General features: G+C 46.6%; 1 protein-coding gene across 4 annotated transcripts in view; it reads left to right on the top strand.

Moving 5' to 3' along the window:
• BRCA1 (BRCA1 DNA repair associated) overlaps positions 1-13104 on the top strand; it is a 218592-nt gene extending 205488 nt beyond the window's left edge. For all 4 annotated transcript variants that reach the window (XM_029573187.1, XM_029573188.1, XM_029573189.1 and 1 more), the window contains exons 21-23: positions 1642-1715; positions 7959-8019; positions 11337-13104. In XM_029573187.1, coding sequence (XP_029429047.1) covers positions 1642-1715; positions 7959-8019; positions 11337-11446 — 245 coding nt within the window. In that variant the 3' untranslated portion in view covers positions 11447-13104. The remainder of the gene's footprint in view (positions 1-1641; positions 1716-7958; positions 8020-11336) is intronic.
• Positions 13105-13743: the final 639 nt, after the last annotated feature.

Genomic DNA, 13743 nt, shown 5'->3' with positions numbered 1-13743 from the left:
TGGATAAGAGCCCAGGAGACTGATGCATAGCCACAAGGTGCGCTTTGCTTCCAGTTTCAACTGCAGAAAACATCCAACACCTCTTTGGTTTTTGGTGTTAAACACAGCCCTATTGTTATTGCATTGAGTTAGGTGCCATTCTGCCTTAGTTCTGAAAGCCCAGCTTAAGAGTGCTGTAGGAGCCTTAATACCAAGGCTTTACTTGTGTGGGGCTATGTGATGTCACCTATTAATTTCCATTTTGGAACAATATTCAGGAAATCCATTGCAGGATGCTAAATTCTCCCTGGGTACGTATGCCCCACACGAAAAAGGATTCTTTGTTTTCTGTATTATATAGAAACAGAGAAATGACGGCAGAAAAGGACCAAATGATCCACCCAGTCTGCCCAGCAAGCTTCTGCCAGTATCTGCTGCACTGTGCAGGTTACCCCCATGCTTATCAGTTTTGCAAACCGTAAAGGTCAGGGCCCTCGGATGCTGTTTGAATCCAATTTCCCTTAACTGTTGCTGTGAAAGCAAAGAGCAATGTTGGAGTTGCATCAAAGTATCAGACTTAGTGATTAAGGGTAATAAGCGCCACATCAGCTCCTTATACCCCATGTTTATTTGTTCCCCAAACCATAAAAGGGCCCTCATTAGTTGCTGTGTGAATCCAATTCCCCTTTTCTCACTCACTGCAGAGAGCAACGATGGAGTTGCATTAACAGTATCAACGTTTATTTGTTAAGGGTAGCAACTGCCACACCAGCAAGTTACCCCCATGCACTCTTTTCTTTATTTCCAACCTCTAGACTAGGGGGATCCACAGTGTTTATCCCATGCCCCTTTGAATTCCTTGATTGTTTTTCGTCTTCACCACCTCCTCTGGAAGGGCGTTTCAGGCATCCATCATCCTCTCCATAAAGAAATATTTCCTGACATTGGTTCTGAGTCGTCCTCCCTGAAGTTTCATTTCATGACCCCTAGTTCTATTGATTTCTTTCCAACAGAAAAGGTTTGATGATTGTGCATCATTAAAACCTTTCAGATATTGATATTTGAATCATTTTTATTAATGACTTCCAGGCCCTAGAAGTTAACACAGCTGGTCACGTTAGCTGCAAGTTGCTGTAACATAGACCTGAAGCGTGTACGCCTACAGCATGCCGCTTTCACTCAATGCTGTTCCATACACTGTCGCTTCTAGAGTAAAGTTAATGGCCATAATTAGTAAAATTTAAATACACACAGGGTGCTAATTTTAAATCCTCTTTGCTATGTGCCTCAGTTCACCTTCCTGTAGTTGGCCAATGGTAATGTTCCTGCTCTCTGCCTCTTTTTTTTTAAAGCTGACCTGCAGATCAGGTATCAGAGAAAGTAGTTTTTCACCCCAGCAGCAACAGCCATGTACATGATTCTGAAATATCATAGAACTACACATGAATCCTAGGTAAATGAAAGATGCAGGATAAATCCAGATTTTATTATAGTGGCCACCAGCTTAAAGGAACACTTCTAAAAGCAAGGCCCTGGTGGCTGGTTCCTGAGTGTCCTGCTCCTGGAAGGTCATCCATGCAATGTGTACCACTTTTTGGGGTGTCGGGTTTGGGTCATGCGTACTGCAGGTGACCTTTCTGCCAACCTGTTTCTTTTGTCCAGAGCATTTGGAGTGGATGGTGGAGCTTGGTGGTGCCTTGGTGATAAAACAGCCTTATCTATTCACACAGAAGCCGGTAAGTAAAGGCCACGTCTGTAAGGAGGGCTTTCGTGTCACCAGCCCACTGGTACATGCATTGCCTGCTGTAATAGGAGTTCCACTTGTATGCATTTTTTTAAAATTAAATGTTTATTTCATCCTCTGAAATGTGTATAACATTATATTTTAAGGCCTTGTGTGCATTTGGGGAGAAGCATTTCAGCCCAGCTGTCTTTGCAATCACAGAGGCTGAAGTGTTACTTTTGAACAGGAACAAATTTCTCTTGCTCTCGTCCTTATGTAGCTGGAGTCTCCAAGCACTAATTGTAGAGAATTTACTGTGCAGCCCCTAAACGGCTCTCCCATTAGACAGATGGTACGGTTTTATCTGCAGGCTGGAGAGCAGATTAGAGAGGGGGAAGATAGTTAAACACAGGGGTAGGTCATATTAAATTATGCACATCTTTAAATTTATCTCTGGACAAAATAATAAAGTTTGAAGGGGCATTACCAGCTGGCTTTTTCAGAATGGGCCTTTTTTTCTTCCTGCTCTGTTGCTTTCCCTTGGTCTTATTCCTAGGTCTCCTTCCCTTTTTATGTCTTGAATCACCTCTCAAGTCCATCATATTAATGCATCAATGCCATGTTTGCATGAAGTTCTGATGAGGATCAGCACAGCAACGCCCCGCCCCTGCCAATTTACTGAAATTTGTAGTGGTAGAAGTGCCCAGGGAGAAGCTTGCAGAAATGTTAAATTCCTCTTCATCCAATCAGACCAGTCCAAACCAGTGGGTTAGACCCGCTAACCAGCAGATGGAGACTGAGATCAACAGGCTCGCTGATGTCACCCCATGCTGACACCAGCCTGCCAATATTCTCTTATCTCCAGCAGATGGTAGGCAGGCAAGTATTTCATGTTATGGCTTGTTAGGCTACACAAGGAATCCTTTCAGAGATTCTGAGGTGGAAGACTAGCTTTTCCCTCCCTCAGTTAAGCAAGAGTTCCTGACTGTTCACAAGTGGAAGACAGAAGGATAAGGTACCGGGGGCTCCAGAGGTGATAGCATTGCTCACTCCCTCTGCGGAGGAGCTGCTCAGTAGCAGTGGCCGCAACAATGCTGGGACTTCATTTGTAGCCTCAGGGGAACAGTTTTTTCAGTCTGACCAATTTGGAAAAAACCTTTGACTGGGACCACTTTTTTTTTTTTTTTTTGCGATGGCAGGTGGCTTCAAGATAGCACCGACGGGGGAGCACAGGAGAAAAGATTGCATTTTTCCTGGTGTGTCACCTTTGGAAGGTTTAGGCGGGAGCAGTTCACAAACTGTGCCGGAAGTGTGCCCAAAACATAGTTGGTTGGGCTTTTTTTTTAAGTTATCTGACTACATGTAGCAGGATAACTTTAGTATATTCAGCGGGATGTTTATCCCGGATAACTTGTCCACTAACCAGCTTATTGAATGTTGGCCTCATGTTTGATAAATCTGCCTGTGTTTTTGAAGTGCAGAGTTTGAGAGGCTGTATTTGTATTTTTTGTTCCCAAAGAAACTGGACTCTTTGTAGGTTTGGTGGCACCTCATTGACCCATCATAAGAACAATGGAAAGTTCCCTGTACGTACTAGGATCAGTCCAGACTGTGGGTTATGCTCCCAGTCCAGCAGGTGGAGTCAGAAGCAAAAGCTCGAGGGGAGGTCCTATATGACCTCACACCTTGTGCCTCAATCCTCAGTATCTTCTGACTCCAGCAGGTGTGAGCAGGGGACTGACCAGTCCCCAGCACAGGTTTTTAGGTTTTAGGCCTTCTTTCCTGTATCTTTGAGGAATCAAGAATTTAAAAAAAAAAAAAAAAAAAAAGTAATAGTTCTTTAACTTTAGTGGGATAATTGTTTGTTGGGTAGAGAGGAACTTGCTGACTAACTGTCTCTCTGTTCCTTTCCCCTAGTTTTTTTCTCACTGTCGTTTTTTCGGCTCTCGGAGTACGGGCGGCCATTTGTACCGCCCTCGCGCAGAGGGCTGGCTTACGTTGGGTACAACAACTCCTCACCTCGCAAGATCTTCCCGCCGCCGAGGCTCAACAGGCAGATAGATTAGAGTCCGTGATGGCCTACGGTGCGGACGCACTGTATGACCTTCTCAGGGTTCTCTCTCGATCAATGGTGGCGGCTGTTTCGGCCCGCCGTCTCCTATGGCTCCGCAACTGGTCAGCAGACTCCTCTTCCAAGACGCATCTCGGTTCATTGCCTTTTAAGGGCAAGTTCCTCTTTGGTGAAGATTTGGACCAGATAATCAAATCTCTGAATGAGAACGCGGTACATAAGCTTCCGGAGGATAGACCCCGGTCAGCTAGATCATTCAGTTTCTCCAGAAACCGTTCCCGGAACCAGAGGCGCGCTCGAACGAACAGACAACAACCGACATCGAGGACTCCCTCCTACTGCTCACAAGGATGGAATCGGTCCTTTCGAGGGCGACGTTCGGGAAGAGAGGCTGCGGCTCCCCGCTCAGCCTCCAAGCCAGCGCAATGATGCCAGGTTAGCCCGCGGGCTGACCCCGCGGGTGGGGGGCCGGATCTCTCTTTTACGAGGCGTGGACCCGAGTCACCTCGGACCAGTGGGTCTTGGACATCTTAAAACAAGGTTACGCGTTGGATTTTGTCCGCGCCCCCAAAGACAGATTTCTTTTCTCCCCTTGCGGTTCGCTTCACAAACAGCAAGCCGTACGCCAGACTCTACAACGCTTGCGGGCCCTAGGGGCAATAAGGCCAGTATCAGTCACCGAGCTGGGACGAGGTCACTATTCCATCTACTTCGTAGTACCCAAGAAGGAGGGCACTTTTCGACCCATTCTGGATCTCAAAACCGTCAACAGGGCGCTTCGGGTCCCACGCTTCCGCATGGAAACGCTCAGATCGGTGTTAGCGGCGGTCCATCGGGGAGAATTTCTAGCCTCATTGGACTTGACGGAGGCGTACCTCCATATCCCGATCCATCCGGATTTCCAAAAGTATCTGCGCTTCAAGATCCTGGGACAGCATTTCCAATTCAAAGCGCTGCCTTTTGGCCTAGCAACGGCTCCTCGAGTTTTTACGAAAGTAATGGTCGTAGTCGCAGCGGCCCTTCGCCGGGAAGGGATCCTGGTGCACCCGTATCTAGACGACTGGCTCATTCGGGCAAAGTCCCAAAGCCAGGGGGTCCAGGCTGTGGACCGGGTAATGTCCTTGCTTCAATCGCTGGGCTGGATAATCAACTACGACAAGAGCCACCTAACGCCCTCCCAGTCATTAGACTTTCTGGGCGCTCACTTCGACACGAGGGAAGGAAAGGTGTTCTTGCGTCCAGAACGGGCTCAGGCGTTGAGAGAGCAGGTTTTTCAATTCTCGACACTCCAAGTCCCAACAGCCTGGGATTACCTGCAGGTTCTGGGAACGATGGCCTCCACGATCGACCTTGTACCTTGGGCGTTTGCGCACCTCCGACCTCTACAGAAGGCGCTGTTATACCGGTGGAAGCCAGTATCTCAAGATTACAGTGTGATTTTACCAATTCCCCCGGCGGCGAGACTCAGTCTCCGTTGGTGGCTGGATCCCCGCTCTTTGGCTCGAGGAGTTTCTTTGGAAACGCCGGACTGGTTGGTGGTCACTACGGATGCCAGCCTCTCAGGATGGGGGGCGGTATGCCAATCGAGCTCCATCCAAGGCACTTGGACGAAGGAACAGGGACAGTGGCCCATCAACCGGTTGGAGACAAGGGCAGTACGTCTTGCTCTACAGGGGTTCCTTCCGCTGGTTCGTCAGCGAGCGGTCAGGATCCTCTCGGACAATGCAACCGCAGTATCGTACATCAACCGCCAGGGAGGCACAAGGAGTCGCGTGGGAAGCGGAAAAGTTAATGCAGTGGGCGGAGCGACATTTACTCCGCTTAGCGGCCTCTCACATCGCAGGCATAGACAACGTACAGGCGGATTTCCTCAGCCGACAACGTCTGGATCCAGGAGAGTGGGAACTCTCCAGGGAAGCGATGTTTCTGATAGAGAGGCGTTGGGGTCGTCCTCACGTGGACCTCATGGCCACTGCCGGAAACGCAAAGGCTCCGCGCTTCTTCAGTCGCAGGCGGGAGCACGGAGCGGAGGGAGTAGATGCCCTGGTTCTTCCGTGGCCCAGTCAGGTCCTCCTTTATGTTTTTCCCCCGTGGCCCCTGGTGGGGAGAGTGCTCCGTCGGTTAGAGAATCACCCAGGACCGGTAATTCTGGTAGCTCCAGAGTGGCCAAGGAGACCGTGGTTCACGGATCTTCTTCATCTAGCTCGCGAGGGACCGATTCGTCTCGGACACATCCCTCGACTTCTAAAGCAGGGGCCCATATTTTTAGAGAGGGCAGATCGCTTCTGTCTTGCGGCCTGGCTTTTGAGAGGCGCAAGCTGAGGCGTCAAGGATATCCAGAAGCGGTTATTTCCACCTTATTGCGAGCTAGAAAGTCTTCCACCTCCATTACCTATGTGCGGGTATGGAAGATTTTTGAGGATTGGTGTGTGACCCGTTCCATTTTCCCGGGTCGCGCCTCGGTGAGCCAGGTCTTAGCTTTCCTCCAGGCCGGACTTGAGATGGGGCTTGCCTATAACTCCCTTCGAGTGCAGGTATCGGCGTTGGGAGCCTTGTTGCAGTCTGGTTCTCTCTCGTCGCTGTCCTCTCACCCGGATATCCTCCGTTTTCTCAGGGGTGTACGTCATCTGAAACCCCCTTCCAGATCACCCTGTCCGTCTTGGAGTCTTAACTTGGTGCTAGAGGCTCTCGGAGGTCCTCCCTTTGAGCCTTTACGGGGGGCCACCATCAAAGACCTCACCTTAAAGACTACTTTCCTGGTGGCCATAAGTTCTGCGAGACGTATCTCGGAACTCCAAGCTTTGTCCTGCCGAGAACCTTACCTCCGTTTTTCGGATGACTGAGTTTCCATACGGACAGTACCTTCTTTTCTCCCAAAGGTGGTTTCTTCTTTCCACTTGAATCAGTTGGTAGAACTCCCTTCCTTCTTGCCGTCAGATTCCAGACAGCTCCGCAGTCTGGATGTAAAGAGATGTCTAATGCAGTACTTGGCATCCACTAATGACTTCCGTCTTTCAGATCATCTTTTTGTTCTATGGTCGGGCCCCAGCAGGGGCCACATGGCTTCTAAGACAACCATTGCCCGATGGCTTAAGGGTGCGATTGCTGCTGCATATATAGGAAAGGGGCGCCCTCCGCCTCTAGGAGTTAAGGCACACTCCCTTCGGGCGCAAGCTGCGTCGTGGGCAGAAAGTTCATCCGTGTCCTCTCAAGAGATTTGCAGAGCGGCCACCTGGAAGTCCTTACATACTTTCTCTCGACACTATCGTCTGGATGTTCGTGCTCCGGGTTTCGGATCCTTCGGCGGTAGTGTTTTGAGAGCAGGGCTGTTATCGGCCCACCCGGAGTAGGGAAGCTTTGGTACATCCCACAGTCTGGACTGATCCTAGTACGTACAGGGAAAAGAAAATTATTCCTTACCTGCTAATTTTCGTTCCTGTAGTACTCAGGATCAGTCCAGACACCCTCCCTGGTGATTGGGATTTATTTGGGGATAAGCCTCTGCTCTCTAAGTCTACTCCTTTTCTACTTCTCCTAATCTAGCCCTGGGGCTCCAGGGCTCACTGTTTCACAGTTTGGTTTACAAGTTCCATGTTGGAGTTGTTTTACCAGTTTTTTATTCTTCGTTCATTCTTGTTGAATAGGTGTTATTCTTGATTCCTCCGTCTCTTCTCTTTGGCTTTGTAAGTCTAGTTACTGAGGATTGAGGCACAAGGTGTGAGGTCATATAGGACCTCCCCTCGAGCTTTTGCTTCTGACTCCACCTGCTGGACTGGGAGCATAACCCACAGTCTGGACTGATCCTGAGTACTACAGGAACGAAAATTAGCAGGTAAGGAATAATTTTCTTATGGTGTATGAGAGTTTTTTTGAAGACCACATGGGCCCTCAAAGACTCGTTTTTCTCATGACCAGCCGGCTGACAACCTTTAGCACCACATAGGAGGTGATGTCTAGAATAACAGATACTTTCCATCTCTTACTCTCAGACGTCTCTTGCCAAGAGCAGCAGAAGCACAAATGAACAGTATTTGCACAGTTTAAAAGAGTAGCTACCCGCCCAGTGAGCTGAAGTGCAGTCCATAATTATCTTAATCAGCAGATAAACAGACCAGACAGGAGGTTTGTGTGATAACATTCTTTGTGTGCCTTTTTTTATCTTGTCTCTTATCTTAAAACTTGCAGACACTGGCTGCTGTAGTGGTGGTACAGCCTGATGCCTCTCCAGAAAAAGAAGACTATGAAGGTGAGATAATGCAGAAACACTTTATCTGATTATTGCTTCCTAAGAGTTTTTATGTAACAGAAGTAGCAATGGGAGGCCCAATGGGAAGAGGATTCGTCTTTCAATAGTGTGGGATCTGATTAAGAAGAGTGTGGGGGGGGGGGAAATTTCTCTCCTTTTGGGTCAGGGCCCCCAGTCTCCTGCAATTCCATGGCTGTGAGAAGGGCTACAAAATCTAGTCCTTCCCATGGAATTGGCCAGTTCCTGCAGAACAGCCGCCTGAGACCTAGGGGCTTGAGCAGGGTCATTGTGACAAAGAGGGCCAGAGGCTGTCGGCAGCACAACTCATGCCCCTCCTCCCCCCCCCCCCCAACACTGATTGGCGAATGGAGGAGGAGGAGAGCAGCGGCAGCACACATGTCACATCGTCGTCTGCCTCTGCTACCTGGGTCCAACTGCTGCTTTGAATGAGCAGTAAAACTTACAGCCGTGTGATTCAAGGTGGCAGAGGAGGATGCGACCTGCTGCTGCTGCTGCTCTCCTCCTGCTGCCTGATGAATGCGGGAGCTTGTAGGGATGAAGGAGGAGGGTTGTTGGAGGGAAGAGGAGCTGGGAATGGGAATTTTTGAGGGAGCATTGTGAAAGAGTTCAGGGATGGGAGGGGGTTAAGTGAAAGGAGATCAAGAATCGGGGTGTGAGTGAAAGAGGGCTAGGGCAGGACTTCCCAAACCTGTGCCGGAAACCCCACAGCCAGTCGGGTTTTCAAGATATCCACAACGAATATGCATGAGATAAATTTGCATATCTTGGAGACTCAGTATATGCAAATTTATTTCATGCATATTGATTGTGGATATCCTGAAAATCTGACTGGCTCTGGAGTCTCCAGGACATGTTTGGGAATCCTTGGGCTAGGGCAAGAATAGGTGTGAATATTTGCACTTAGGATGGGGGATAATGGGGGAGAGGGGAAAAAGGATTGTGTGTGAGGAGAAGAATGGAGAAAGAGGGCCAGAGAGAGAAGAGCTGTAGCCTGCAAAGGAAAATCCTCTCTGCCCCTTCCTTCCTCCTCCCCAATCCTTTCTAACTCTCCTCTCCCCAAGCCTAAGATATTCTTTCTGTCCTCCCATACCAGAGGGTTCCCATTCATAAAACTTGTAAATGTACAAAATAAATTGCACACATTCAAAGCATGTTTGGAAAACCATTTGTATTGTGCAAATATATATTTACATTTAATCTGCAAAACACTGCAAACGTGCAATGGAGTTTCCTGACTCTAGCTGCAGAGCTTAGCTCTGAGCTGCTGCAGGAAACTAGGATCTGTGCTTTGGATAATGGCCTATCTTGGAAGCACCTGCTAGATTTATGAGTGTGCTGCTTTCTGACTCTATTGCTTCCTCTTTTGAATGTAGTTCTTGGCCTCTTTCTCCTGCTTAAGCTTATATTTTCAACTTTTAGTGTAACCAAAGCCCATTTTTCAAAGCCATCTCTTCCAAGCCACACGTCCATGCTGTGCTGTATTTGGGATTTTACCTGTTTCGGTGCAGTACCTGGACCATATGGCATCCGGGTGACTGTCTCCGGCAGAGCTGATGCTCTCTGAGGTTTCAAGCATTTCTCTTTCAGATAATAAAGGTCAAACAAAAAAAAAATTAGGTGATACCTTTTTATTAGATTGATTTATCATGTGGCGCCTACACTACTTTTCCAGATAAACATCAAGGCCATCACTGACAAGAGAACGGGTTACTTTTTGAGGTGACTGGCATAAAGTTTGGGGTTGTTTTTATTCAACTGAAATTTCCTATAGCAGTTTTTAGCAAATCTTTTGAACAATAGTAAAATGTAAGCCAATAACAGAGTAATATATTTAGGAAAAACAGCCTGGCACTCCTTCCTTGTTGAGCTACACAAGATGCATCCAGTGCTAAACTTTTCCCACAAGTCACCTAGCCTTACTACTGTTTTTAGCTTCTTGAAATTAAGTGAAAAGACAGACAGAATATTCATTTTAGATTTGCAGATATTCCCAGTTTTACCCCGGGGCTTCTGCAACAATCGGTTCCAGGATTTCATTAAAACGACATGAAGCAAATTTAGCGGCAAAGATATCCATTGGTTGAAAGGAAACCAAAGCGCTCCGGAGAAGCGAGGCAGGAAATTCAGAAAAGAAAAACCTAGTTGCAGGGCCTCAGAAATGAATTTGTTGGACTAAGATCCAGTGTTCAATGGAGCAATAGTTCCTTCTGGAAAATTTAATTTATCTTAAACCAAATCAGCTAAACTGTTTGGCACCTAGGGTCCCCCTGCTTTTTTGATTCATCTGCCTCAGACTACTGCCTGGAGCAGCATCATAAAGTATTCTACCTTCAATGGTACAGAATATAAAGGGTTAACCAGAATGTTTTTAGGGTGGCCAGGATTTCTTTTTCTTTTTTTTTTTTTTTTTTTGTTACTAATGAGCTTATCCAGTCCTGTGTGGTTTGTTTCCCCCCCCCCCTCCCAAGACCTTTTTATTTATGAAAATCTTTACTTCACTAATCGTAAAACCTTGCACATAGCAGATAATTTTAGGGCCCGATGGAATAAGGTGTGGGTTAAAACTGGGTGCTGAAACTCAGCGCGCAGGTTAAAAATAATTTAACTCCCAATATGGTGAGCTAATGCATCAGAAGTTTAAAAGAAAAAGTGTGCCGACTGGAAAACGAGTGCACAAACCCGAGTTACAATGCGTTCAGCATTCAGGGGAGCGAGGGAGTCTCTCAGACATGATTTCTGCATACGAAAGTGCTTTCAGCGCAGAAAGCAATTTTTGGGCTCTAAATCCATATTTATGCACAGGAAACCTGGCTTTGGTTGCAGGTCCTGGCACTGGATCTCCGGCTTCTGCCCATAGACTGACACTAGCGCTGGAAATTTGACTCCACCTCAGACCAGGACTAAAATTCCCAGCATTAAGAACACCTGAGTTAAGCCGGCGCACCTCTCCGCATTGGGGGAGGTAATAGTCAGTGCCTTCATTAGCATGGGATGTCCATGTGAGGGCGCTAAGCAGGACCCACTGTTTTTGTGTGCAAAACTCCTTGCGTCGGGAGTAACATTTGTGGACACAAAAAAGTGCACACAGGTGAGGGTAAAACTGTGCGCTCTGCTGAATACCCTTATTACATTGAGCTCTTCATTATGATTTTCCTGAGAAAAACAGGACTGTAAATCCCATGCATGGAACTGGAATAAAATCAGGGCTGGATGTCCCTGTCACCCTGCTATGTGTTCTCAGGATCTCACTTTGAATGCCAGAGCTTACTCTATTCTTTTGGCATTTTATTTTTCAGTTATTCAGCGGCAGTACAGCGCAACCGTGGTCACCCGAGAATGGGTGCTGGACAGCGTGGCTTGCTATGAATGCCAGAAATTTGATACCTACCTGATCTCTCAGACATGACCCCTAAACCCCTCTCTTCCTTCAACAAAAGAACTGTACATCTGCACAACAAAAGCCGTGTCCGAGCGGTCATATTTGCTACTTTCGCAATAAGAGGAAAAGCTGGATGTGAGGACTCTGACCTGCCCTGACAGTGATCAGGGCGAGGGAGAATGAGGCCCATGGCCACCAGAATCCTCCCTCCGGCCGACGCTATGACAGCACTAGGGTTTAGGGCGCAAGCACTTTTGTTTTTCCGCCAGAGTTGGACAGTTTGGACTCTCTATGTAATCGTCAGGCGGTGTACTACTGGGAAAAAAAACTGGGGAAAAAATTAAAAAAAAAAAAAAAAAGATTTTCTTGCAGAACAGTTTGAGATAAAATTGAGACCAAAATTTGGTTAAAATGTGTGTGATCGTTTACGGTTGAGCATTAAACCCTTACCACAGAGGAAGTTTTAGAGATGTTTTACAGACAGATTTCATTAGATTTTTTTTAAAAATTGCATTAAAAACAGGTGGGTGTTTTTTGTTGTTTTTTGACAAAAGATATATATATATATATCTTTTTTTTTTTTTTAAACCCATTCTCCTGCTCCAGGAATGAGAAGTAAAAGGCTATTGAAGCACCACAGCAGGGTTCTGTGTGTTGGGGGGAGGGAAGGGAGCTGCAGTAAAATGCATGTTTGCGGAGAGAAAATGACAGCCCTTCTTCCTGTTTTGCTGTGAGGTTAAGAAATTGGGCATTTTCTGTTCCAGTGCAGCATTCTGAAGGAGAAGGGGGAGGAATTTATCTTAAAACAAATTCAGTTATCACTTAGGAGCAATTTATAGTCAGATCACCATCCAGAAATGTTTCTGCATGTTTTTCAACCGTTCAAAAACTGTATGAACCTGCAGCCTAGATACATTCTTATTTTTTTGTCTGCCCCCTCCCAAAGCCCTGACTTACTGGCAGGAATGTGCTTGTATGGAACAGTCTGATGTACTGATGTGTAACCTATCTGTGTGTATAGTCCAAGAGCAGGCCGCTTTTCTAAGGGCTGGGCTCACTTGATTTCTCAGACTCAACCCTCCAAAGCTGTTGAGGGCTCATCCCTAATGAATACATAAGGTGGGTTGGGAGAGGAGGAGGGGGGTATCCAGAAAATTAGGCCATCATTAAAAGGCCTAGGTGAAAGAGAATTGCTTCACCATGTCGAGTATGTTTTCTCCCCTCAAAGGACCATTTTGTTTAAAGATGCAGGTAGCACGGCAATAAGCGCTCAGCTTAGTGAGCTTGTCTCCGAGGGGTTTCTGTTTGTTCTCTCTGCCTGCTATCCTGTTGGATTCTAAATCCTTGTTGCCCTCTGTTGCTGCTAACAGGATGTACTTGGTTCCATTTCCTCCAGACAGGCTGTTCTATCCCTTTGTTTTATTCCGCCACATGCACAGAGATGCTCCTCCTTTTCTTTGTGCACTTAGAGCCACGTCTCTGTGAATAGAGGAGAAAGGCAGGCCTGGTTTAGTTTATGGGGCTCAACTTTTACCCACAGCCTCTGGGAATGGTGGGATTCACATGGACACTGGGGCATCTCCCTCCCCCCATGACCATGCTTTCATCTCTAGGGCTGGCGACCTCTAAAAATGCTTCTGTCTGCTTCTCTCCTCCCCTTCCCTCACACACACACACACACACACCACACAAAAAAGTCAACATTTGTGCTTTACAGCAAAAAGCTAATACACTGGTTTAAGTTAGTGTAGCCCCTCATCTAATAGTTTCTATCATGGAAGAAGGCACAATCAGTACTAGGGCTTAGTCCAGGCAAAGTCTTCTGAAACCCTGCCATGGCTTCTCCAATTGAGAGAGAGCCTACCCCTCCAGAGCCCAAAGCATAGTGTAAAAGTCTCTGTAGGTGGATGTAAGCCTTAAGGGTCTTAAGTTTCTGTAATTCCCTGGCCAATGATCAGGCTGTTCTAGCACTGTGATTTAACTGTTTTTTTAACCGTACTTGTCTTTATATTCTATATATTTCAGGTGTTGTTTCAATGCCTACACAATTAATAGGAAAACTTTTACTTCAATATTTTTTTTTATATTTAAAAACCAATAATTTTTGGAGTAGGTAGAAGGTTTCATACGTGTGTGTAGGCGTCCCTGCACCATTTATGCATTGTAATCATTAACCTGTTGCCACCTCCGTTCTAATGTTTTATACTGTGTTTTTTGAGAATTTTTAAAATTAAAGTCCCGAAAAACTTCATGACAGCCATAGATTGTAACATTATATGGTGAACGCTCTAATAATGCGTATTTTTTTACTTTTTCTTGAGGAC

Source organism: Rhinatrema bivittatum, chromosome 12 (genome assembly GCF_901001135.1).
Source record: "Rhinatrema bivittatum chromosome 12, aRhiBiv1.1, whole genome shotgun sequence".
NCBI classification, from domain to species: domain Eukaryota; kingdom Metazoa; phylum Chordata; class Amphibia; order Gymnophiona; family Rhinatrematidae; genus Rhinatrema; species Rhinatrema bivittatum.
This window is presented reverse-complemented; position numbering and strand designations above follow the sequence as displayed.